The 27,082-nt window shown below is 45.1% G+C and overlaps 1 protein-coding gene across 3 annotated transcripts in view; it reads right to left on the bottom strand.

Moving 5' to 3' along the window:
• Loxhd1 (lipoxygenase homology PLAT domains 1) overlaps positions 1-27,082 on the bottom strand; it is a 155,174-nt gene that overhangs the window by 4,319 nt on the left and 123,773 nt on the right. For all 3 annotated transcript variants that reach the window (XM_051163240.1, XM_051163241.1, XM_051163244.1), the window contains 4 exons: positions 26,651-26,836; positions 13,058-13,228; positions 8,330-8,462; positions 6,391-6,549 (listed from right to left, as the gene is read on the bottom strand). In XM_051163240.1, the coding sequence (XP_051019197.1) occupies positions 6,391-6,549; positions 8,330-8,462; positions 13,058-13,228; positions 26,651-26,836 (649 nt within the window). The remainder of the gene's footprint in view (positions 1-6,390; positions 6,550-8,329; positions 8,463-13,057; positions 13,229-26,650; positions 26,837-27,082) is intronic.

The following is a 27,082-nucleotide window of genomic DNA, read 5'->3' as shown; positions in this document are numbered from 1 at the left end:
ATACTGAATGATGAGTGAGTCACCGAGATCAAGAGGGTAATTAAAAAATTTCTAGTATCAAATGAAAATAAAACTACCACGTACTAGAACTTGTGGAACATGAGGAAAGCCATATCGGGATATTTTATCTGCAAATGCTTACATTTAAAAACCAGAGACGTCTCAAACAGAGAGCTTAGTGATGCATCTGAAGGCTTGAGAAAAACCAGAGCGAGTCAAACCCAACTCGGTAGATGGAAAGAAATAATAAAGATCAAGGCAGAAATGGACGGAACAGAAACCAAAAGAATAACACAAAGAATCAATGAAATAAAGAGTTGGTCCTTTGAAAAGATAAGCAAGACAAACAAACTTTTAGCCAAGCTAAACAACCAAAAAAGAAGACCCAAATCAATACAATTAGAGTTCAAGAGGGAGACATCACGACAGATACCAGTGAAATTCAGATGATCTTTAAGGCATACTTTTAATGCCTCTATTCCAGCTTGTAGGATAGCTAGATGCTAAGGGTGTGTGCTAACAAGTCTGATGACGTGTGTTCAATATCTGGAACTTACATGGTGGAAAGAGAGAACCATCTTCTACAAGTTCTCCTTTAACGTGCATGCGTGTGTGCACGTGTGTGTGTGTGTATTTAAAAAAATGAAAATACAGAATAGATACATTTCTAGATATGCAAATCTACAAATATTAAACCTAGATGATATAAACAACTTAAATAGATGTGTAACAGGCAATGAGACTGAAGCATAAATGTGAAGCTTCTCAAGCTTAGATCCAGATGGTAAATTCACTGGTAAATTCCACCAGACATATAAAGAAGAACAAAGAGGGATATTCTCAATGCAGTCCATAAATCAGAAAGAAAAGGAGTGCTACCAAAGTAACTTTAATATGGTAGAATCACCCTGAAATTAAAACCAGATAAGGACACACAGACACACAGACACACAGACACACACACACACACATCTCCCTGATGAACATAGACAAACTACCTTGTAGAATGTGTTCAATCACACATCAAAAATATCATGCACCACTACCAACTGGGCTTTGTTCCAGGGAGGTAAAAATAGTTCAACATCATAAATCAAGAAATGTAATGAATCACATTATAGATTCAAGGACAGAGATCACATCATCATCTCAATGACTGCAGAAAAGATTTTCTGACAAATTCCAATATCCCTTCATGATAAAATCCCAGAAGGACAATGCAATAAGAATTATCTATCACAAACTTATATTTAACATGGCATTAGAGAGGAAGAAATTCAAGGCATTTCCACTAAAACCAGGAAGGAGACAAGAGTTCCCAGTCTCTCCACGTTTATTCAATACAGTCTTTAAAATTCGTTGCTAGAGCACCAAGACAGGAGAAAGAAATACAAGGAACGCAGATGTACATGAAAGAAGGAAGTCAGATGATGTGCAGATGATGTGATGTTATACATACTGCACAGGACACTAAAGACTGGCATATCACTCAGAATCGATGAACACCATCAGCAAAGCATCACAACAGAAGAAAGCGAGCAGAAGACCTCTATACGAAAGCTTTAAAAGACCCAAGTGAAGGCAATGGAAGACAGAAAATCCTCCTGTGCTCTTGGGTCAGAGAATTAATTTAGTAAAAGTGGATAGAGATTTATTGCAAAACCCATCAAATTCCCATGACATTCCTCACAAAAATAGCATAAGAATCCTACAACTAACACAGAAGAGTACAGAAGGCCCTGGCTTGCACAGAGCCATCCTGAGCAACACGAACAACTCTGGAGGTGTGCTCATAACCACTTTAAAGGTATAGTTCAGAGCCATAGGAACAAAAGCACAGCACCCACAGAAAAACAGGGTAGTGGGAAAGATTTAAGGACCTGTATTTAAATTCACAGCTGTAGACACCTAATTTTATTTATTTATTTATTTATTTATTTATTTATTTATTTATTTATTTACTTGCCAAGATACCAAATAACATACATTGAAGACCAGACAGCCATTTTGGAAGATTTTGCTAGGGAAATTGCATATTTATATGTAGAAGGATAACGTTAGATTCTCATGTCTAACTGTACCATAGTCATCTCCAAATGGATGAAAAACCTTAATTATGAGACCTGAAACTCTGATACTATTGGGAGACAGTAGGAGAAGGCTTTGAAGATACAAGCACAGGCTGGGGCTTTCTCAAAAGGAGAAACTCAGGGAAAATTCCAAGAATTGATCACAGGAAATTGAAAGTACAGCAGGTGCTGGAGATTTGGGTCAGAGTCTTAGAGTACTCTCCCAGGGTCCGATCCCAGTGCCTACATGGTGGCTCACAACCATCCATCGCTCCAGTACCAGGTGATCTGACACTCTCTCCTGACCTCTGTGGACACCAGGCGTGTGTGTGTGTGTGTGTGTGTGTGTGTGTGTGTGTGTGTGTGTGTGTGTGTACACATACATACAGCCAAAACACTCCTATATATAAAATAAAATAAATAAATCTTAAAAAAAAAAATAAAAGCACAGGAAAGGGATCAGCAGGTAGAAGTGACAGTCCATAAAATGGGAGAAAATATTTGTTGCTTCTATATCTGCTAGAGGGTTAATATCCATATTATATAAAGAACTTTGGGGAAAAAAACTGAATTCCAAACAAGTAACAGTGTAGTCAATACATGGACTAATAAAATAAGCAGTTCTCAACAGATAAGGTAAAAGTGCCCTAGAAGTATAGGAGATGTTCAACAGTCTTAGCCTTCATGGAAACACAGTCAAAACTACTGAGAGTTCCATATAACTCTGGTCAGAATGTCTATTACAAAGAAAACAAACAGCAACGAATGCTGGTGAGAATGTGGGGAAAGGGGAAACCTTTACACACTGCTGGTGCAATGTAAACTGTCCAGCCACTATGCAAGTCAGTATAGGGCTCCTGAAAAAAAAAACAACTAAAAATAGAGGCATTGCTCCTTAGGTATAAACTTCAAGGACTCTAAGTCAGCACTCCACACCTGTCACTGTGGCCACACTTTGAAACCAGTTTGTCAACACGAAGGAGTGAAAGAATAGGGCATGCATGTGCAGTGGAGTTTTATTCAGCCACAAGGAAAAGTGAAATTGTGTCATTTTCTGGAAACTATACCGTTAAGAAAATAAGCCAAATTACAAACTACAAAAACAACATTTCCCTTCATTTACACATCCTAGTTTTAAAAATATATATATTCATAAAATCAGTTATGTGTGTATATGTTGTGAAAATACAAGGAAGATTCAGAGAAGGCAAGCGGCTGACAGGAAGGGCACAGGGAGAAAGGGAAGAGTAGCTACGGCAAAACTTTATGATATACTTGAAAGAAATTGACTTTACAAAGCTTAATATATGTGAGTAGATGCAAACAAAGATTGAAACATTGCTTATGTCTGTTCATTTATTTTATATGTATATACTTGGACGTGGGTAAGCACGTGCCATGGCATACATGTGGAGGTCAGAGGACAACTTGTGCGAGTCAGCTCTCCCGCCCCCTCTCTGCCATATGTGGCCAAGACATCGAACTAAGGTTAGCGGGCTTGGTGGCAAGCAACTGCTGAGCCAACCCTCTGGCCCTTGATGCCAATAAAGGAATTTTAATTAGAAAGAAAGCAAGAAAGAACATTTGAAGGAACAATCGTAAAGGTGCCTCACAGGAAATGTTTGTTCTGTTTTCAGATCTCTCCTCCTCAGATTTGTTACTTGACGTAGTTGGATTTGTATTTCTTTTTTACTTACCAGAATATCTTCAAAGGTGATGTATATTCATTGTTCAGTTTAAAATTATTCTAAAATTTTTTTTGCATAGATTCAGTAACATTCATAATTGGATGTAAATGCACAAATTGTATGTTCACATGCATGGGTTTCCAAGAATAGTGTCTTTCTTCCTTTCTGTCGGCTGTGCCTTCTCTCTCCCTGGTTCCTACTGCAGCACCATTACTCTTACCTTAGACAACCCTCATAACAGCCGAGGGTGCAGCCTGCCAGACTTCCTTCCACCACTGCTGACAGACCCACGTACACACAGACATATGGGGACATCAGTGTTCTCTTTTCTGCACAGCGTCATCGTGCAAAATGTGTTTCCCTGCATCTTGGTTTCCTCACTTGGTAATACTTCCCGGGAGTTGCTCCAAGTCATCTGGTACACATTTAGATCATTATTTTAAATGGCTGGAAAATTCCCCGGTACAGATACAAGGACACATTTCCTAATAGACGGCTGGGAACGCGGCCCAAACCAAGACCTGGGTCTCAAAGCCGGTAGGGTCAAGGCTGTGGCTGGACGTGGATAGGGTGGGCTGGCCTATAAGACTAAATGTGAAAACAGTGAACAAAAAAGAAGTGAATTGGCTTAAAACCTAGGTACAGCACGGCCACCCTTCTGTGAGCGCTGTGCCCATAAGAGATCAGCAAACTAGAGGGGAGGTCGTCAAAATGCTCACAGTGGCTACACATGATGGGTAGGACCTTTGGGAGATTTTGCTGCCATTTACCCACTTTGGGGTCTTATTTGAATTTTGTAGTGATTATCTATTGGATAAACTATTTGACAGAACAGCATGTATCTTATGTTTTAAAACACAGCCTCTCTGTGTCCTTCCACTGGAACCTTGAGGGTATTAACAATGAACAAGAAGGCCGGGAAGGCTGTGGACGCAGCTCATTAGTAGAATGCTTGTGTAGCACACACATGGTTGTAGGTTCTACACCCATGAGCATCCTACACACACACGTGTGCACATACATACATGCACACACACACACTTGTATACACACATACACACATGTTTGGGGAGAGAGACTTAAGTGATATTACCCTATTCAGAGTGTTAGTGCATTTCTGAGATGCTATAGGTTATGGAAAAAAAAAAAAAAAACCTAGTGCCAGGCGAAGTAAAGTTTTCTTCACACTGTTGGTTAGTGAGGACCCATACACTCCCAAACAGTATGTATTATCGCCATTGCTCTCCTTTACTCACTGAGGCAAGGCGGTAAGACCCTAGCACTGCAGGCACTACTTACTTGAGTCATAGGAGACGCTGATACCTGGCTGCTGCTCCTGTGTGAGCAGTGGCCTCCTCCTCCTAGGAAGGAGGGGCTTCACTGTGTGGAATGAGCAGGGACAGTTCCAGGAAGCAACATGGTGGGAGGAAGGCCAGCAATGGCCCTGGCTGAGATGCCCTATAAGCAGCCAATGGCACGCTGGCCTTGTAGGCTGCATATACCTCTGTCTTATTTCATGAAGTAAGCCTTGGCCTTGGATCCATCCTGCTAGGCTTTCTTGGATTCTTCTCAGCCTCTCTCAGGCTTTCTAGTGCCTTAAGTCAGTGAGTCTCAACCCTTTAATACAGTTTTTCAGGTTGTGGTGACCCCAACCATAAAATTATTCCATTGCTACTTTATAATTGTAATTTTGCTATTATAAATTTCAGGATAAATATTTGTGCTTTCTAATGGTCTTAGGTGACTCCTGTGAAAGGGTCATTCAACTTCCCCCAAAGGGGTCATGACCCACAGGTTGAGAATCATTGCTTTAGGTTCCTTCCTGGTTTGCCCTAATCTTACCAAGTAGTTTAAAATAAGAGTTGATATCTGTACCCGTGTTGCCCAGGTAACTAGAGTTCTTACTCTCCTAGAAATGGCTGAGTCTCCAGAAGACTCTGATGGTAGAAATGCAAAGCCATAGGTATCTGGAAAGTAGGTATGCTATTAAATTGCCTCGCTGGCTTGTTCTTTCCCATAAGACACCTCCTCACCGAGACCTCTTAAGCCAAGGGCATACAAGCATCATTTATATGTCATAGAAGGAAGGAAGGAAGGAAGGAAGGAAGGAAGGAAGGAAGGAGAGCAGGCAAGGAAAGGCCTCAATATTGGCCACTATGTGCCCTCCTTGGTGTTCTTATAAAGACATCTCCCTGGATCGAAAAGCAGGAGACACCCAAGGTCACTCAATCTAATCCCCCATCTCAGGTAGTAGATACACAGTTCAGATAACTCTAGCACAGTGGTTCTCAACCTGTGGGCCCAAACCCCTTTGGGAGAGGTTGGGTGGCCCTTTCATAAGGGTCACCTAAAACCATTGGAAAACACAGTCACTTAAGTAGCAACAAAAATAATTTTATAGTTGAGGGTCGCCACAACATGAGGAGCTGTACTAAAGGGTCGCAGCGTTAGGAAGGTTGAGAACCACTGCTCTAGCAATAACAGCTGTTTTTTTTTTCTCTGTCCTGCTTTATAGGCTTATATTTATGACCAGGGTAACGATGGCCTTGAAGGACACACCTTCCCACACACTGCCCTCTCTCACACATGCGGTTGAAGTTCCCACTGCACCCCAGGCTCAGTTCTGTACATACACGTTGCCATACTCCATCTCGGTGATGGTGATTGTCTTGACATGCCAGACTAGCTCTCTCTTGGGGATGAAACGTTCCTCCCTGGCCAGGTGGCCCACACAAAGAGAGGCGATGTCTCCCAAGAAGATGCTGTCAAATTCAAATGTGTCTGTGGTCCCCCTGCGGGAAACAGAGGTGTGAGCAACGAGCTGCCCATGCATACTGGTGCAGCACACATTTACTGAGAGCCTACTGCATTCCTGGATGGTATGGAAAGAAGGACTTGCTGTCAGCCTAGCATTCCTTGAGGAATTCCAGCTAGTTTTAAAATTTTTTAATATTTTATTAATTTATTCATATTACATCTCAATTGTTAGCCTGTCCCTTGTATCCTCCCATTCCTCCCTCCCTCCCGCGTTCCCCCTACTCCTCTCCCCTATGTCTGTGACTGAGGGGGACTTCTTCCCCTGTATATGTTCATAGGGTATCAAGTCTCTTTTTGGTAGGCTGCTATCCTTCCTCTGAGTGTCACCAGGCCTCCCCATCAAGGGGACATGGTAAAAAATGGGGCACCAGAGTTCATGTGAAAGTCAGCCCCCACTCTCCACTCCACGGTGGAGAATGTCCTATCCATCGGCTAGATCTGGGTAGGGGTTCAAAGTTTACTTCCCGTATTGTCCTTGGCTGGTGTCGTAGTTTGAGCGGGACCCCTGGGCCCAGATCTGCCTGTCATAATGCTCTTCTTGTAGGTTTCTAGGACCATGGAAACAACCTAAGTGTCCCTCAGTAGAAGAATGGATAAAGAAACTGTGGTACATTTACACTATGGAATACTACTCAGCTATTAAAAACAAGGAATTCCTGAAATTTGTGGACAAATGGATTGAACTAGAAATGATTATAGAAGCAGAAAGAGTCAAATGGTATATACTCACTTATATCTGGACACTAGCCCAAGGGGCACGTCCCATGAAAGTCTTCACTTACCAGGAAAGTGGGACAGAGGGGACGACATCCTATTGGGACTTTAGGTGAGAGAAGCATGGGAGAATGGGAAAATAGAAGGATCCAGCTAGTATTAAATTGAGACAATGACAACGAAAAAGCATTGCCCTCAACCTGGTCCCGACACGTAGATGGGAATGCCACTGAGCAGGCTGAAACTTAGCTAGGTTTGGAGCTGCAGTGGGAGCAGGAGAAGGAAGAACCTCCTAATAAGGACATGTTTGTGTTTTTAAATCATACAATGGGAGTAAGGGGCATTGGGGAAACTACTTGGACCGAATTAGGACCCATGGGGGCATAGTAATGGGGACCGTAGGGCATGGGTAGTCTCTGGTGGTCTGCCAGTACTAGTCTATGGGGCTCAGACTCTGTCCTCACAGAAGGAGAATTTCAAAAAAAGGCTTGTGGTAAACAGAACGGGGTATCCTGCCAAGTTCGCGTGTTGAAGCCTAGTCCCAAGTGGTGGAATTTGGAGTGGGGCGTGGAGCCTTCGGGAATGAAAACTTGTAAAACAAGCCCCAGGGAGCCCCTGTACCCTTCTGCTGCATGAGGACACGGTGAGAGGAATACCCCTCTCCCCCAACCTGTGAACTAGGAGACAAGTGTCACCAGACACTGGACCTACCGGCAGCCTCAAGAAGATGGGGAAGATATTTCAGTTGTTTGTAAGTCACTGCTTCATATGGCAGCTTGAATGGGATAAGATAGAGGAAGTTGAGGGCGGTGGGGGGAAACCTTGTAGTTCTGGCCAGAACAGAGATGAAGTGGACACAACCACTGAGGCCTCCCAGAAGAAACACGGGGAGAGCTCTAGGTGGGGGTGTGGGATAACGTTCTCAAGGGAATCACAGGCCTGGCACACAGTAGGCACTCTATGACCCACTTATAGACCACCCAGTGAGGGTCTTTGGCTCACCCTCCCCACCACCATCCCATCGCACACCCTTCTTCTTACTTCCGAAAGGCCCGCTGTCTGCCCGAATTTTCCACAAGGAACTCCTTGGATCTGTTCTTCCTGCCTTCCAGGATGAGCCAGACATTCTCCCTGGTCTCGCCTCCGTTGCCGGTTTCTATGACAATCTCGTAGGCTGCAGGGAGGCCGTGGGAGAGGGTCAGCAGCAGGAAGCACCCACTGGAGCAGCAGGAAGTGGCCGCCTAGGGGACTTTTCTCTGGCCTTGGCCACAGTCTGGATGTAGGAGGCGGGTTAGCCTTGCTGGGACCCGGGCACCATACGCAGAGCTGGAGACTCTGGGACTGCAGTGGGCAACTTTGCTGGTGGATATGGGAATGTAGCAGCCACAGGGAAGGAAGCAGGTGGTATGGGGTGAGTTTTTCAAGAGTCTGGGTCTCACAGCTGAAGGAGCTACTAAACTAAAATGCAACATAAAAACCACATGCCCAGAAGAGGAGGGAAGAGAGTCAGGCTTGGCTGCAGACAGAACAAGGCAAAGACCGAGCAGGGTAAGGACCCCAGAGAGCATTGAACTTACTCTAGCACACAGCTGGGCCCCACTCCCATCAGCCTTACTCTCCGTGCCTTGCTTTCCCCAGCGTGGCTGCACTGGCACCTCTCCACCAACTGGCATATAAGGGGTGCCAAGTGTCAGGGGTACCAGACCGGTGACTAGAACTCACTTTCTAGGCCCAGACATCCAGCCCAACACTGACCATCTGTAAGACGGGGTGCAATAGCATTGTAGCGAAGGGCCCAGATGCCCTTGGGTAGGAGGAGATCTGTTTTCATGCGTTCTCCTGTCTCAGCTCCTAGCACTTACTCTCTTTCTGCCTCCAGCCTCTGACCACCCAGCTCCTGCTTACACTCTGCCATGTTCCCTCTCTTCACCTGACACTCACTCGTCACCTCCTTCTGCTTATGTCTGTATTTAAAGTGGTAGCCTGGTCCCCTGCCACTTCCGTTCTGCCTTGCCTCACTGTTATTTCCTCTTGTTCTCCCCATCTTCGAGCATTCGATATCATTTCATCTATTTATTATTGTTCATTGTGCCCTCTTCCCCTTCCTAAAGGCAGATATGTTCATTACTGAATGCCCAGCTGCCAAGAACTGTGCCTGGCACATGGTGGGCCCTTACTAAATGTATTTTAATTTTTAATTATATTTATTTTATGTATATTTAGTATATGTATGTCTATGCAGTGCATGAGGACGCTGGAAGAGGGTGCTGGGTCCTGTAATTAAAGATGGCTGTGAGTCACCACATAGATGCTGGAAACAGACCTTGGGCCTTCTTCAAGAACAGCAAGTGCTCTTAACCACTGAGCCATCTCTTTAAGCCCTCCCCCACCCCCATGTCAGTAGACAGTTACTGAATGAAGGGATGAATAGCTAAGTGGACCAATCACTAAGAGCCTCATGAGGAAGGAAGCCCTGAGCTTGGTGTTGCAGGATAGCTGTGATGCCGCAAGCAGAGGATGGAGGAAGGTTCCTAGGCAGAGGAAAGAATAAGAGTGAGGACATAGAGGATGCATGTCATGTGATCCAGTCCAGAGATGGAGCCAGCCTATAGGAGCACTCATTAGATGTTTGTCTGAGATGGTCTTTATGCATATAGAATAAACAGATAGGTAGACAAGACCGACAGGAACACATGACAGCCATGGGAAAATGACAGGAGAGGACAGTGTGCTTCTGGTCAAAATCTAAAGTATTACTGCCCTCCTTTGTCAGGACTCTTATAGTCTGGGGAGCTCCCTATCATGTGCTGGGATGGGCTGAAAGTCTCTCCCCAGGGATGTGCTCTTTCCTCTTCTTTGGAGGCTATTCAGCAGTAAGAATCCAGCTTGGTGCTGCCAGCAGCCATCTATCTTCCTGGGATCCAGAGAAAACTCACACTAAACATACTGTGGGAAATTGAGCTGAGAAGAAAGAGTCACACTGACACAATTGGTGCCTCTGGAGACAGCAAAGTTAGAACCAGTGCCACCTCAGGTCTGCAGGTGCTGGGAGCCAACACATTTCTTGCATCCAGCAAAGATACAGCTTCTAGACATGTGCTGCCAAGAGTCCTATCCATTCCTAGAAGCTTCTCTTTGACCCTGCTGAGACCTTCAAAGGATGGAAGCTTCAAGAACATACATGTGAGCCAGGCGTGGTGGTGCATGCCTTTAACCACAGCACTCAGGGAGGCAGAGGCAGGTGGATTGCTGTGAGTTCGAGGCCAACCTGGTCTACAAAGGGAGTCTGGGCCAGCCAAAGCTGTCCTGTTTCAACCCCCACCCCCACCCCGAAAAAGAACATACATGTATGGGTGGATTCTACTGCCTGGTGGAGCCGTGATGTTCTGTCCCCAGGACTGGCCAACAGAGAAATGTATTAGAGCTAGAAACAGTGCAGATAAATGGACAAAGCAAGCCAACCTAAAGGTCAAGAGCAGTGGATAGACAATGAAGGCGTGGCTGGAAAGGAAGGGCACCCATTAGCTGGAGGGCATTCCAGCAGGAGAGATGTGTGTTTGTGTTTGTGTGTGCATGAGCACATGAGCATGTAAACTGCAACCCGATAGATGTCTGACATACGGACACTGCCCGGGGCTCTTGCCATTGGATATGTGTTGGAGTCAGCTGCAGAGGTGAATGCCTTCAAGATGGCTGGAACCACTTCTAGGAGTGCTTGAGAGAACTGGAGATGGAAGCCAGGAAACAGGATGCTGGTTTCTAAGGGCAGCTGATAGGCAGATCTGCTGTGCCAGCCAGGCCAAGTATGGATAAGGCATTCTAGAGCCATGCAGTGGGCCTTGCATAACCTTTCTGAATGTTTGCTTTCCTTACTTTTTGTCACAGAGGTGTAAACTCCACCCTGCCTTCTCCTTAGGATGGATGTGGGGTTTCCAGGGCTTAATGAAAATATGGTGTGGAACGCCTTCCTGCAGATGAGGCTTTTCAAGACTGAGTAGCCCAAAAAGACCCAGGGTCACCAGAAGGAAAACCCCAGGGTGTGGGAATGTCCTCTGAGGTCAGAGTATGATATGACACTTATGACGCTCACTGTGGATTTGTCCTGCCATTAAATGAAGGCAACTGAGAACTGGGATGAAAGAAGATCAGTGCATGCCACCTCTAGGACCAGCTGCCACCTGGGAACAAAGGTATGGCTGCCTCCATGATACTCCCTGAACACTCGTGGGTTTGGGCCCTTTCCTGGCTCCCTGTTCATTCTCCCCTATTTTCCACCGACAGAACTCCCCCACCCTCAGCCCGAGTGCTGCAAGCATCAACAGCTATTTGGCTGTTTGGAAATCTGAGAAAGAGATAAGGTGATGGAGATGGGATTTACAGACTATTTCTCTCCTAAGCTCCAAATGGTCTGAGCAGTCTCCTTTGCTCATCTTGGTTCTGTGTGAGGAGCTCAGGCTCCTCCCTCTGAGAAGCTCTTTCCATCATAAGAGTTTGCATAAAGAGAGTTCAGCATCCTGTCACTGAGCACCAGTTCACTGAGCCCCAAAGTCCATAGTACCGAAGTCACACAAACATGGGTGACACTGTCCTGAACCTGTGTAGGTCACAAAGCAAGGTATATCACTCATAGCATCCAAAATAAACTGGGCACCCAGTAACTCCTTAGTTCAATTACGGAAGCAGAAAGCATGTTCTCTAATCAGGCTATGAGTTCTCGCCCTTACAGAAAACTCAGCAGATAGGTGCTCTGCCTCCATTTGCGTGTGCTCCCAGGTACACAAAGCTCACCACCTCTCAAGGCAGCTCCTTTAACCACTGGGCAGTTTGATGGTAGGTAGCTTTCAAGTCAAGAAGCACACGTCTCTCTCACAGTGTATAGTGGTCGTGCAAAGAGCTTCCCGGTCAGGCCCAGGTACCCTTCCTTCTGGTAGAGCCATGAGACTAGTGATCCTAAATAACATGTAGGTTAATGTTCTGGCATCACACGGGAGGGCCGTCTAGTTTATTTTTGTGGGATTAATGTGGGAGCCACAGCTTAGAGATGGCGGAAACATAGAGGGAAAGGTCTCATCTTGAGCTCCTGAATCCCCGTGGAAGACATCCCACCCCACTCCCACACAGGACTATAGATTTCAGGAGCAAGAAAGAAACCATGTGGTGCTAAGATGCGGGGTGTGTGTGTGGGGGTCGGGCCGGGTGCTGCCTTAATAACTGTGGTTGAAAAATCCCTTTGTCAAATCAGACTCTGCCTTTGGTGTGTTTTCCTCTAATCCACTGGGCCCAGATGCCGCATGGGTACCAAAGAAACATCTTCTGAAGCTTTGATGGCCATTCACCTTGGGAACTGCTCACTCCTTTCTTCTCTGTATCCTTCATGGGAGGGAACAGCACGTGGGGACCTCTGCTGTCCATGATTTGTTTCTAGAAACTCCAGGTTGGCAGCCGTTATCACAGGCAGCAGTTGGAACCGCCCATGACATAAAAATAGCCCAAGGGAGCTAGCGTCACGGGTACCCAGCCTGTCCCCTGGCTCAGGGAAAGCCTGTCCCCAGTGGGCTTTACTTCATTAGCACTCATGACTAAGGGCCAGGAGTGCCTCGGCAGTTCTAAGAATTCAGTGAGCGGGGTTACTGAGGAATCTCCCCCACAGCCACACGGAAGCACTTCTTTCCCACTTTGTTCCCTGCCTCCTCTAGACAGCCCTTCCTCAGCTAGGAAAGCCAACCCTGGTGTCATGGTGGGCTGGGCCCACACAGTCCCACTACATACTGGTTTCTTCCAGCTCATCGTGGATCTCATTGTTGGCACATGCAAAGTCTCGGACTGTTTGTCTGTCACCCTCGCTCTTGGACAGCCAGCAGTCGCACTGGAAGCGGAAGGTCTCGTCACGGGAGTTGTCCTTCACGTCAACATAACTCAGGTGCCAGCCGGGAAATATCCCTGTGGAAGAGAGGACTTGGAATGGAAGGAATGGAAGGTGCCCCCTTCTCCCTGTCAGGACCTCTCTTCTTCCACCCATATCTGTGTGACCCTGGACAAGTTTCTTGTCCTCTCTGTGGTCTGCAGTCCTAATTGATGACGTGACCAGTTGGGTTTGGTGGTTTTAAGGACTCCACCAATCCTAGGAGCATAAGGGTCTTTGTAAAACGCATAGAGGACTCATGAGTGGTATTTCAGCTGTGGGCGCCAAGAAACTGCACTACTTTGCTCCTGCAAAGTTCTCCCACGAGAATCTATCCAACATGAATATTTCACCAAGCAGAAGGCGTATTGCTTCCATCTGATCCATGGTGGGGGGTCTTCTAGACCTTTCTAGAGCTCCTCAGCTAAAGGATGGCTTCTGTTGTTTCCTGACCTGTGTTCACTAAGCTCCTGTCAATGATCATTCAGCATTGGTTTAGGTATCAGCTCTACCAGGAAGCCTTCCCTCATGTCCCCCATCACTCCAGAGGCCAAATCAGGAGTCCTGCCCCATGCTCCATGGTACCCTGCATCAGCCTTCGGTGCACTTTCAGGTTTGTGTTGCCATTATTTATACCTCTCTTCCCTGTGACCAGGCCTGTGTGAGGGCAGACTGTCTTCATGGAGCTTGTTTTTCTAGCACTCAGCCATACAACTGGCAGATCCCTAGTTGCTTAATGAATGCTGAGTGGATAAATATGGTTTACATTGGGGTTCTTGGCTGAACTGTTCAGCAGTCTTGGATGGCCCAGAAGCTGCCATTTCTTGGGATGTGTTCCTGAATTTGACACATCCTGGGCCGATCATGAGCACAGAGCTGCTCTGTTGTAACTGGCAGGGCTTTCCTCAGAAGTGTCCCCACCACAGCAGAGCTGGCAGTGTGGGCTAATGAATGTGGGTTTGCTGTGGCAGCTGTGTGTGCCTTACACTGCTTCCATCACACTTTACTCAAATCCCTTGAGACAGAACGTGGAGCATCACAGGTCCTACAGAGAGAGCAACCTCAGTGCTCTGGTAGGCTAGATGCTAATGTTTGCTACTCACAGGATAGCCATGAGGCAGCCCTACAAGCCGCACACAGTTGGGCCTCTCTCACTGACACCTGTGTTTCTCAGGCCACCTAGGGCTCCAGAGACATTCTACTGTGACCAAAAAAGCCTTTCTGTCAGATCAGACACCATGCAAAGCAACACCTCTGGAGATCCTGCCTCTGCTCCCAAGAGTACATGAAAGTATAGATTCCAGGATGCTGATGCCAAGTTCACATTTGGGATACATATGCTGGCATTATTTCAATTAAAAAATATTGCTTGAGAATCTCATACATAAAGTGTTTTGATCAACTCTGTCCCCACCCCTCCATTACAACCACTCTCATATTCCCTCTTCATACTCCACCCCACGTTTCCCTCCCAACCTCATGTGTCCTTGTTTTTTTTTCTTTTTTATACCCACTTAGTTCTGTCACTATGCAAGTGGGTGTTGGTCCATGCACTGAACCATGGGTATCCTGATCAGGGGCTGAACCTGAAGAAAACAGAGCCTCTCTCCCCTAGCACCCACCAACAGCCCTGGAGATGGTGAGACTCGAAGTCCCTGCCCAGCCACACTGGGATCTCGGCTGTCTGGCTCTTGTACAGGCCTTGTTCTTGAAGTCACAACCACTGTGAGATCATGTGCGCAACAGCCCTGTCATATGCATAAGATACCATGACGGGAAGTCTTCTACTACCCCTGCCTCTGACAATCTTCCTTTCCCACTTTCTATGGCAATCCCTGGACCTTGGATGTAGGGGTCTGGCCTAGCTGTCACACTGAAGGTTGTCACTCTGCATATTCTCTGCACCTTGACTGGTTGTTGGTCTCTGAATTAATCAACATGCACTGTAAAAAGATGCTTCTCGGATGAACTGTGAGAGATACACTGACCTACTAGGAATAAGACAAATATTTCAGAGGCCATTTAATATTATGTCTATTAAGCTAAATTCTCCCCTAGGACCTATAGCTTGCCCAGCCATGGGTTCTTGGCCCAGTATCACAGTTCTGTCCTGTTCAGTAGGTCTTAAATCCAATCATAACGCCATTGGGTATCCTCAAAACACTGTGTCACTATTGTAGCCATGGGCATATCATGCTGGGCAAGTCATTACTGTGTCTCTCAGTGTCCACAGCTGAGTAAGACCATTGTTGACTTTTCTCTCTCAACACAGCACCTTCTGGCACTATGAAAACTAGCCATCAGGGAGGAAGGCTGCAGGTTAGTACCAGCTTGATTCCTCTGAGCCTTACATGGCTCAAAGTGTCTTCAAAGTAGTATCAATTTAGCAATGCCAGTAGTTTGTGTTGTTTTGTGGGTTTATGCCCCCCCCCCACTGACCAACAATTTGAGTGGAAGTAACCCACATCCAGCACTTGTCTTTATGCTTCATTGCCTATGACATCTGGAGAGGCATTATTCCCCTGTACAAGGTAGCTCCATGTAGACCCTTTTTATATACTAAAATACACTATTTTAGAAAGCTTCTACAAGTGTGAGCTTTCATATGGCCTTTTCAAAGATCTTGGAGTTGGTTCTCTCTCACTGTATTTCTTGGGTTTTGTGAGATCAGACCTTTGCTGTGACCTTTGCTGAAGAAGAAAACACTGTGAGCTAACAGAAGTGAGAGCGGAAAACCCTTCTGTTGAGCTGTACAGTAGGGATTTGAGGTGGTTTAGTCACAAACTTGCTGTGTAGTCGACAAATCTTTTTCAGTGTTCTACACATTATGGCCAGTTCCATCTGGAAGTTTACAGATTGGCTGCGTCAGGCATGGTCCTTGGAAGTACCACGAAACTGATCGCAGAACTTAGCAAGCTTTCAGGTATGTGGAACAGAAATGGTGAGACGAGATGGTTGGAAACGTTTTCTCAAGGATTCTCCTTAGAACACAGAAAGGAAGCAGCAGGCAGAGAAGAGAGGACACGTGGTTGATTGTGTTGAAAGAGATCCAAGTGGAAGAGATGCAGGGCTTTCCTTCACCCTATGTGCTGCTGTGAGCAGTGTGTGTGTGTAGGTTGCCTCACCCCCTACCCAGTTCCCTTTTCCAGTTAGAATTGAGCAATGCAACTCTTACCACTAACAACAAATTATCCCCAACTCCCTTTACATAAAAGAAGCCTTACACTCTCTGCTGGTTTTCTTGCCCTGCTTTGGAAATACAGAGTGTAACTGACGGACTCTAACTTAACAGTTTGTGTTACTAAGATTGTATCCAATGTGCAAATGGGAACATGCAGCTTTGTGCAGTCTGATGTCACACAAATTTGCTGCTGAAGGCAATAGGATGGGAGACAGACTCATAGGCACAGCATGCCTAACTGACAGCCAACTCCAGTAGCCTGGTGGATCAATAGCGCATCACCTGAAACTAGTTTTTAAACCCATTTCTTGCAAAGTGCCTCTTTTGGTGTCCCCATGCTTTTGCACACAGAGAGCAAAGACTTCACACAGTTCACCACAGTAGAATGCAGGTATGTGTGTGTGTGTGTGTGTGTGTGTGTGTGTGTGTGTGTGTGTGTGTGTGTGTCCCATTACTTATCAGAGCTGCACAGATCACCAACTGCTTACCTTGTCCTTGCTGCTGAAAACCTACTGAACTCCCCAGACTTTTGCATTGTGCTCTTAGAAACACCCTGTGCATCATAGGGATTTTTAAACTCACAGACTGTATTTTGATAAACTTTCCACTGGGCTTCTCATCAGTACAAGAAAAAAAAAAAACATTGGATGCTCACAGAAAATTGTATAGAGTGCCTGTCCCAGGCAGGAGGTGACAGGTGGAAGGAGAGTGAGGCCGCTGGACTCCCATATGATACTTGCTGACCACGAGTCTGACGGCTTTCTGCATCTGGTGGGATGAAGGGCCCTGGGCTCCCTTTAGCCTGTTTCAACCAGACCTTGTGAAATGGATTCATTGGGCATCCATTTGGTATCTCCTTTCTCCTTGTTATGTCTCCAAGCTATTCCCCTGTGCTTGGCGCCTGCCTGTTTTCTTCACAACATGGCTCTCACTGCCTCTGAGCCTCTCTGCTGTGCCCATGTCAACACTGTTCCATGTTCACAGTATTAGTTACTTTGATCATCACCATGACCCATGTACCTTACTGGAACACCTTCAGGAAGGAAGAATTAATTTGGGCTCACTGTTTAGGGGATACATTCTTCCCAGCAGGGAAGTCATGGCAGGGTTCACACAGTAGGGAAGTGTAGTGAAAAACTCTCACATGACAACAGACTCAGAAAAAAAATGACAGCAGCCCTATTTCCTCCAGCCTGGTCCTGCTTCCTGAAGGCTCCACGGTCTTCAAAATGGTGCTGTTAACTGGAGACTGTTTAAATTTTAACCCCTTGGGGATGTTTCAGATTCAAACCATAACATGTATATTCTCTTGGTCATGGGGCCTGATATCCAGAGAAATCTTTGCTGCTGAGGTCATAACTATACCTTAATTCTTTTAAGACTATTTTTATATTTGGGTCTGACTTCTCCAACATCAGGGAGCGGAAACTGTGTCTTATGACCTCTTAATTATATTACTTAGTATTCAATGATCATAGAAGCGATAAATCATTTTCACTATCAAAAAGTCAACTGTCAGTATTTTTATCCAGTGCAAACCATTGAGATTCTTCTCAGGTAGAAAGATTTGCTTCACCAAGCAACACCTTCCCTAAAAATAACCTGTAAGAAGCTAAAAGCCCATATGGGTGACTCACATTTTCTCATCAAGTTCATGGATGATTTGAAGTGAGCTACAGAGCCATCAGAGAGCCCTAGGTATGACAAAATACAAGGCTAGCTATCACCTTTTCAAACTCTCTCAAGGGCCTTATCTCGGAGGCTGGCCCAGGTAACTCCCTGGGATTTGGCAGATCTGAGTTCAGGCCTCACTGCCTAAGTAAGCACACTATGACATCCCTATGATTATTTTTGAGCTCCTTCCTATTTCTATGGACTTACATTATTTAAAAACTGTCAATCAATTTGTAGTTAATATTTTTTTTTTTTTTTACTAAGCAGAGTTTCCATTTAACTGGAGGAAGCAAGAAGAACAAGACGGATTAGAAAATAAACACCTTATCATAATTTGTTCAGTACTGTAAAAAGCTATCTGGGTAATTAAAATTAAGTAGGAGAATTAATCGTTCATCTTGATTTTCTTCTTCAAACTGTATTTTGTGGCAATCAAATAGCCACAGGGAAAAATTTTAAAAAAGAAAACCCCTAGCTGGTAAGTGGAAAAGAAATGATAGAATTATAACATCACATTTGTAATTCTAATTGACCATCAGCAGATGAAGCCATTAGCTAGACAGTTATGAAGGAAATTCACAATAGAGCAACCAGGCTTGCAAGTGCTGAATCCAGAATTTGACATTTGCACAAGTAAGAGCAAAACATTTTCTTACATACTATCCTATCAGTACACAACATTTCTTTACTGTTCAGTATGCTTTTCTGTGTATGCCACATACACTTATCAGTAAGCTTGTCTGACACATGCACTGGGAAAGTGTGTTATACATATTCATTGTTATACATTAATCATTGTTAAGTGTGATGTTGGTGGTGTGGCTTTACAGAAAAAAAAATTCATTTCTAAAGTAGAAACACACCAAGTGTGACTGTGCTTGGAGTGAAGTGGCACAAAATTTAGGATTTAGCTTCATATTTTCTGGCAAGCAGAGAGGAGTCAAGAATGAAAGACAAAAATCCAACAGTTAGGTTGATGTGATAATGCATGATATTTTTTCAACTAAGCTGATAGACAGGTGGGAGTTGGTGCTGCTGTTTTCTTCACTTTTGGGCACATTAAAAAGCTTTTACTAAATTAAACACACCCCCAGAAGGTTAAAAGTTTTTACTAATTTAACACTTGCTCCCCTTCCCCCAAGCAGATCCAGAGGATGAAACATTAGGATTTAATTTAGCTAAACATTTGTAGCCTCACTTATAGATTTGATTAGAAATATTTACCTTTTGGTGGAATAATTTCAAACAATACACTTGTTCTCACAAATTTTTATGCAAGGAAAGGATGAAGCTGAGAGGGAGATTTTTTTTTGGATGCAGAAAGTCTGGGGAAGAGAAGCGTTAGTGTGTAGGAACATCTAAGCTTCCATCCTTGAAAGAGAAAGCTACCATAGAGAGGAATTGAGTCCAGGTCCTGGCTCTTCTCAGGATTTGAGTCCCAACCACATAGGTTCACCTACACATGGTTTTATCCCACTTTCAGGACCAAAATCTGCCTGGAAAGGACACCTACTTCTCTCTGCCTACAAGGGAAAGAGGATCACATCAATGACTCAAAATTTGTTTGTACCCAAGAGCCATAATAGGACCAAGGCCATCAGATAGTCTTTGATATCCAAAGCAGGACTCAGTATTGGGCTCTGAGGAGCCAGACTCATTTTTTTCTTTTTTTTTTTTTTCAGGTTTTAAAAAATTTATTAATTCATTCATATTATAGCTCAATTGTTATCCCATCCCTTCTATGCTCCCATTCCTCCCTCCCTCCCACTTTCACCCTATTCCCCTCCCCTATGACTGTGACTGAGGGAGACCTCCTCCCCCTGTATATGATCATAGGGTATAAAGTCTCTTCTTGGTAACCTGCTATCCTTCCCCTGAGTGCTACCAGGCCTCCCCATCAAGGGGACATGGTCAAATATGGGGCACCAGAGTTCACGTGAAAGTCAGTCCCCACTCTTCACTAATCTGTGGAGAATGTCCTGTCCATTGGAAAGATCTGGGTAGGGGTTCAATGTTTACTGCATGTATTGTCCTTGGTTGGTGCCATAGTTTGAGCAGAACCCCTGGGCCCAGATCTGCCCATCGTAATGTTCTTCTTGTAGGTTTCTAGGACCCTCTGGATCCTTCTATTTCCTCATTCTCCCATACTTCTCTCACCTAGGGACTCTAGGTGGGAGTCGGACTCTTGAGGACCATGGACAGCATCCAGCACAGCGTGGAGGAGGCTGGCGCTGTCCGCGGTGCTGAATGCCCTCCCTCCTCTTGCAGGGTTTTGACAGTGATGAGAAAAAACTGGATAATTGGGTGTTTGCATAGTAAAAATACATCAAGAAAGCCAAGATACTCTAGATATGTGCACAGCAACCGTCTAAATAATGGGGGTGTAGACATCTAGAGAACTTAATCATGAACTCAGCTGAAGTTTATGGTCTCCCTCCTGCCACTTTTTCCCCCAATAAAGACACAAAGAAATCTTTAGCCCTGGAGGAAATCAAGTCTCCTATGATGAAAGAATGAAATACAAGGAAGGACTTGAGGGCCTTAAAAACATGTAATTTAATTCCACTGAACTATATAAATTCCCTGTTATATCACAGGTAGGTGAGTTGGCATCAGAGAAAGAGCAACGGCCAAGATAGTGGAACTCATGGAGCTACAAGTCAAGTGTGCTGGCCAGTTTTACATCAACTTGGTACAAGCTAGAGCCATTTTGGAAGAGGAAATCTCAGCTGAGAAAAGGCCCCAAACAGACTGGCCTGAGGGCAAGACCATGCTTCATTGATTAATGATTGATGTGGGTGGGTCCAGTTCACTAGGAGTGGCACCATTAATAGGCATGTGGTCCTGGGTGCTATAAGAGATCAGGCTGAGCAAGCCATAATGAGCAAGCCAGCAAGCATCACTTCTCCATGGGCATCAGTTCCTGCCTCCATGTTCCAGCCTTGAGGTGGAACAATGAGCTTTTAGTCCAGAGGTGAGGAAATAAAAGCACTTTCTAACCAAAGGTAGGAAAGTACAGTTGTGACTGGATACACACCTGGGATCCTGACACAAGGCAGTAGTACCTTTGGCTGGAATTAAGTGGAAAGTCCAGAGTGGGCGTCAGAGATAGTTGATGACGCCGACCACACCAGACCGTTTCCTTCTTCAAGCTTAGAGAATGACCAGTTTCTGTCCCCCTAGTTCCTGAAAGACTGATTTCAGGGCTGTGGAGACTCAAGCTATGAAAGTTGATGCCATCTTAAGCATTGTTCCTGGACCATTCAGCCTTGTTGTATTTAATTTCCAGCACTTAGCTTCTCTGACACTGAGCTCACCATGGAACTGTACTCTGGTGTGCTGTGTTTTCCTTGGTCCATGTGGCCTTGACTCTCTTTCCATCAGCTGCAGATCCTGAAGTAGAATCTCTGCAGCATGCACATGACTAAACTGGGACCCCAGGGAAGTCTTTACTTTTCTGTAAAGGTTCTTCCTCAGTTTTATTTTCCTAGAACTACAAAAAAGACACATCACCATAGATTGATGCTTAGAAAAACAACAGAAATGTATTACGTGAATATTCTAGAGACCAGAAGACTGAAGGCTAGCTGTGTCCATGGCCATTTTCTTTAAGTAAGTGCCTCTGGTTTTCCTTAGATTTAGCGGCTCCCAGCAATGCTTGCTGTTTCTTGGCTTGTAACTACTGGCTAGGTCTACCTATGTTCCCACATTGCCTCAAGTGTTACCTTCCTGCATCTTTCCATGGTCTCTCCTCTTCTTGAAGGAACACACATAGTATTTGACTTCAAGAACCACTTTAGATCAATGATGATGCCATTTAAAACCAACTCCATCTGTAAAGACTCCATTTCAAAATATAATACTCTGAGGTTCTGGGTGGGCAAAAATTTGGGAAACAGGAGACACTATTGCGTCTACGACACCTATGCTTAGAAAATTACAAACACTTTACTAAGTTCCAGATGTGGTTGCTACATCTAGAAATTGCCCAAACATCTGGAAAAGAGAAAGATCTCTGCATGGATGTCTATAACAGAGTCTGGAGACATTCATATCAGATCCAGAAGCTGCAACAAGCTGACACAGAACATCAGCCTGTTCACTCCCTCAGATAATTATTAGGGACCTACTAAGTAAAAACTTGGCACTGGGAATGTAAATGTCAATCAAACAAGGTCCCCATCCTTGAGAAAATGGAAGTCTGTCCATTGTAATTGGCAAGACTGCTACGATTTGGCACCACGCTACAACAGAGGTATTTATAGAAAGGAGAGGAACAGAGAACAGAGAGCATTTAACCTCATTCAGGGTATTCAGGTAACTTTACAAAGAACTTGATAACACTAACATGGATTCTGAGGAGTGGATAAGAAAATAGAAGAAGAAGGGGATTGTGGATATACAACTATCTTTTGGGAATTAACTTATGAAAAACTTGATTGGGAAAAATATGTGAGTTCTTGTAAAATAACATTTAAACAAGGTTTGGCCTCCAAATGTAGGGAGATATTAAAGAAAGCAAGGAAAAGAGAAAGCCTTTAGAATGGGAAAAATACTCTTAGGGAAAAGTGCTCTTAAGATTTCTACCACAAACTCAAGTGTACCACTTCATTTTCTGAATGGAGTGGAATTATCAAAAATAAAAAAGGCAATTCCACATTTCAAGGGCCAAAGAGCAGAGAGATTGTGGCTTTCTGAAGGTGGTTCCCTGGCCTTGTGCATGGTGGAGAGGGGCTCCCAGGAGACAGTGAACAGCAGTTTTGTTTGATGAACCCAAGTTCTTAGAGTTCATAAATCACAGAAGCCTCTGTTCTCTCCATTTCAGGGGCTGAAATATCTTTCTGTGTGACAAAGCTTCTCAACAAGAAATTCTGGGAATTTATAGGATGAAACAGAGCTTTTATTGTAGGATTCGTTTATTTTATTTTATGTATATGTGTATTTGTTTGTATGTATGTATGTGTGTATGCATGTGTGTATGTCTGTACATCACATGCAAGTCTGGTGCCCACTGAGGCCAGAAGAGGGCATCCAATCCCCTGGAACCACAGCTATAGACAGTTGTGAGATGCCATGTAGGTGCTGGGAACCGAACCTGAGTCCTGTGTAAAAGCAGAAAGTGATCCTAACCATTGAGCCACCTCTCCAGCCCCAGAGAAACATTTAAAACATTTTAAATTGGTTCATGACTTGAAAGCACATGCTACTTTGTATTTCCTCTATTCAATTTATGGCCAAGAAACTATGGAGTCAGAACCAGCACATCACAGCTTGGGATCTCACGGCCAGTCCTCAGCACTAGAGTTCTCTAGATGAGTCTCTCCAAAACACACTGTGGTTTAGAAGCAAAAATCGTAGAGACAATTTCTCCACCCCTCCTCTTCCGCCGCTTTAGTCATCCAACTCAAACTTGACCTTCTCTTAGCCACCTCTGTCCTGGTTATGCTGCGTTTTATCTCACTCAACCCTGTAAATAGCTTTAATCCTGTCTGCTATAGTGTGGATCTTAACTGGTCCCCAAAAGACCCAAGGCTAACAGCTTGGTCCCCAGGGTGGCGCTACTGGGAGGTTGTAGAGCCTTTAGGAGGTGAAGTTCCTTAGGTATGTGAGGATGTGCCTGTGAAGGGGGATGGTGTACTTCTTCTTTTGTTTCCTGGGCTCTGCCATTAGTGGCTTTGCTCTGCCAAGAACTCCTGCTGTGATGTGCTGTCTTGCCACAGGTGCAAAGCAATGAGGCTGATCAGTCATGGCCGGGAACTGGCAAACCCACACAGCTACTTTGGCTAGCTGACTGTCATGATCTAGTAACTGCTCTTGACATTTGAAGGGCCTGGGCTGCTTTTTGTTTGTTTGTTTGTTTAAAGAGTGGTCATACCAAATAAGAGGGACAACCCACAAGAAATCTGTAAACTTGGAATCACTGCAAATAAACATTGTCCTCAACTTACTAAATGTTCCTGGAAGACCTAAAATTATCAGAGATCTGAGCCTTTTCTCTCTTGGATTGGAAGGAAGGGTACAGAATGAAGTCAGAAACATCCAAGAGGACTCCAGAATGTTCTTCATGAGAAATATACAGGGAAGGAATGTGGAAGCAGACATTGCGAGGGTTGGCAGCCCCAGGAGAAAATAGATGAGAGATAAATAGGTAGACAGGATGCAGATTTGGATAAGATGGAGCTTTTATATATGGAGGGCAGAAGTGTGAGCCATGACCATTGACTCACAGTCCTGTGCCTTTCATGCTGTCAGCTTGGGATAAGATGCAGGAGATATGGACTGCTTTGTCAAGCCTCTGAGCATCCGCAGTAGGGTCAGGATGAAGATAGCCACACCTGGGTGCTATAGCTGACATCTTTAATCATGACACTCATGAAGTTGAGGCCAGAGGAGTGTCAGGCCAGAATGAAGTACATAATGAGTTCCCTGCCAGCCTGGGCTACAGTATGAGAACTCAAAACAAACAAACAAAAACCCAAAAAAAGCGAGCAAGAAACAAAAGAAAATAAGAAAGGAGGGAAGGAAGTACACAAACAAACAAAGTAAGTCAGTGAATCAGTTATAAAGTCACAAACGCTGGTTGTAAAGTCCAGAGTGAACAGAAACTAGGAGTCAGAACCTTGGACAGTCCCCACACCTTCCCAAAGAGAGCTGGTTTCTCCAAAAGCATGGCCTTTCCTAAACAAAGACACCCCCAGTCTTTCTGGTTATGCCCCTAGTCTCATCCTATGAATTAAACACCCACTTTGTAATGGTCCTGGTGTGATTTCTTTCTTTCTTTCTTTTTTTTTTTTTTTTTTTTTTTGAGAAAGGGAGATGGGCTTAGTTGACACAAACTCTTCCCTGCCTACTCTGCTGGCCTGACGGTGGTTACTAAGGAACCTGTCTTGCGGTGTGGCCAATGAGTTGGCTTGCTTGGGATTGCAATCCTTCTTTCTTGGGCACTAGGCTTTGGTTCTGCTGCTTCTGAGGTGGAGGATGCAACAGAACCATCTCAAAGACTGTCTTCTGCCCCCTTCCACACCAGTGCCACTAGTCTAATCTATCAGGTCTTTCTAAAGAGGCCTGTGCAGACATATGCATGTGGCTTTTGGGTTGGCATGTTTTTCCTTGACTGAGCAAGTCACTGTGGTGTGCCCTGCTTGGGGCTGAGCATGATCTTTTGAAATGTCTGGGGTAGAAAACAGTCTTTAAGACCATGATATCATTCATTCATTTAGACTTTGGGCTGCCATCCAGCTTTCTGACAGGGCAATCATGGCAGGTGGCAGTGGGGAGAGAGCTCAGGATCTCTGTGATGGCTCCTCTGTGGAAGAGGAGAGACCTACTATGGATACGTGAGATAGTCTCACCAGTACGGGTCCCTCCACAGACTTGTGGTACTCCTCGAGGTGACTAATCTTGATTTTAAAACTGACTAGACCAGGAGGTCTAGTGACCTAGGACCTAGTGAACGAATTTAAAATGTAAACAGGTGAGTGGGAGGTGCTGGGACTGTGCAAGATGGGGTCTGGTGGAGGAGAGTGGGTTATTGGGGGGTAGTTATTGAAAGGCAAGATCTCAGGCCCCTTCCTGTGTCCCTTTCTGCTTCTCTCGGCTACTGTGAGATGAGCACCTTTCCTTGTAGATGTGCAGCCAGCTGCTGAGTCAGGTTTGTTCAGTGAACAGCTGCAGCTGGATTTGAAGAAGTAAAGCACAGTGGCCTCAGGACAGCTTCGTAGGAGGCGAGGAGACCACAAAGGCAGGAGAGGACCTTGAGCAGACAGCTCGGGGAAGCTAGATTTGACTGAGGACACTATAGAGATGAGTCAGGGGAAGCAGCAAACGTGAGGTGGGTGAGTCCAATAATGAGCCTTCAACTCTGATATCAAACAGAAGCTGCAGGTGCAAAGCCAGAATAAAGAGACGCCTGCAGAGAGCAAAGTGGTGGTCAGAGGGCTGTGAGGCCATGAGCCCCATCACAGCATTGAAAAGAGTACCCTGTGAGTGCCTTGGAGTTAAAAAGTCAAGGTCTCCCTTGGCTTGTATCCTGCTTAAACTTGTGCATATGGCTACCTCCAGACTCAGTGTTGTAGGTGAAAATGTGTAACAGTAATAGAAAATCCATGGGAAGTGGACTTGGTGAACCTTTCTCCTTCCATCCCTCCACCCTTTCCTCCTCCCTCCCTCCCTCCCTCCATCCATCCATCTCTCCCTGTCTCCATCCCTCTATCCATCCCTCCTTGCCTCCCTCCCTCCCTCCCTCACACATACTGTCTTTCAGGCATAGAACACAGGGCCTTATGCATGCTAAGCAATTATGCTACACTTGAGCTACTGACCTAGCTGAATCCTTTTTTCCTTAAGGGTTTTTTTCCTTATGCCCGAACTAAGCAGAAGAAGAATCATTAATCTCCCAGGGAGAAAGCATAAGGAAATAAGTTACAGGTATAACAACTGCCTGGGACCACCAGCCCTCCAGCCGATGGCACATCCAAATGGCACGATGGTGGCTGACTCACCTCCCTGCTGGAGTAGGCAGAGCCTTCTCACCTAGAGAGGCAGGGGCTCAGGGAGCACCATCCCAGGGAGACCTCTTACCACCCTTGTCTCAGGCAGTAGGTACCTTTGTTGTCATGCCAGACCCTCAGTTTGCAGAGGTGGCCCAGGCTCAGCATGTCAGAGAAGTTGAAGGTGTCTGTGTTGTTACGTTCAAACTTGTTCCAGTTGGCTGACTGCTTCAGGGCCAGGGTCCCGCTGTCCCCATTTTCTCCAAAGATGATGATGAATACATTGGCATCTGTGCCCGCCCCTGGAAAATACACAAGGTGAGACTCTGAGAGTTGGCATTTCATCATAAAGCCCTCTGCTTTGGCCTTGTTTCCAGACCCCTGGGGCACAGTGGGACAGAGTCAAGAGTCAATGAGACTAGAGGTGAAATCAGAAAGGCCAGGAGTGGTCTGGGCCTCTTAGGTGTTTCAGGGAATCATGGAGTTGGCTTGGCCTAAGTGCCTTGAGAGGACTCTAAACCTAATGGTGTGTTAGCTCCACGAATGTG

The sequence above is a fragment of the Acomys russatus genome, chromosome 20 (genome assembly GCF_903995435.1).
Source record: "Acomys russatus chromosome 20, mAcoRus1.1, whole genome shotgun sequence".
Classification (NCBI taxonomy): domain Eukaryota; kingdom Metazoa; phylum Chordata; class Mammalia; order Rodentia; family Muridae; genus Acomys; species Acomys russatus.
Note: the sequence above shows the minus strand (reverse complement) of the source record. Positions and strands in the feature narration are given on the sequence as shown.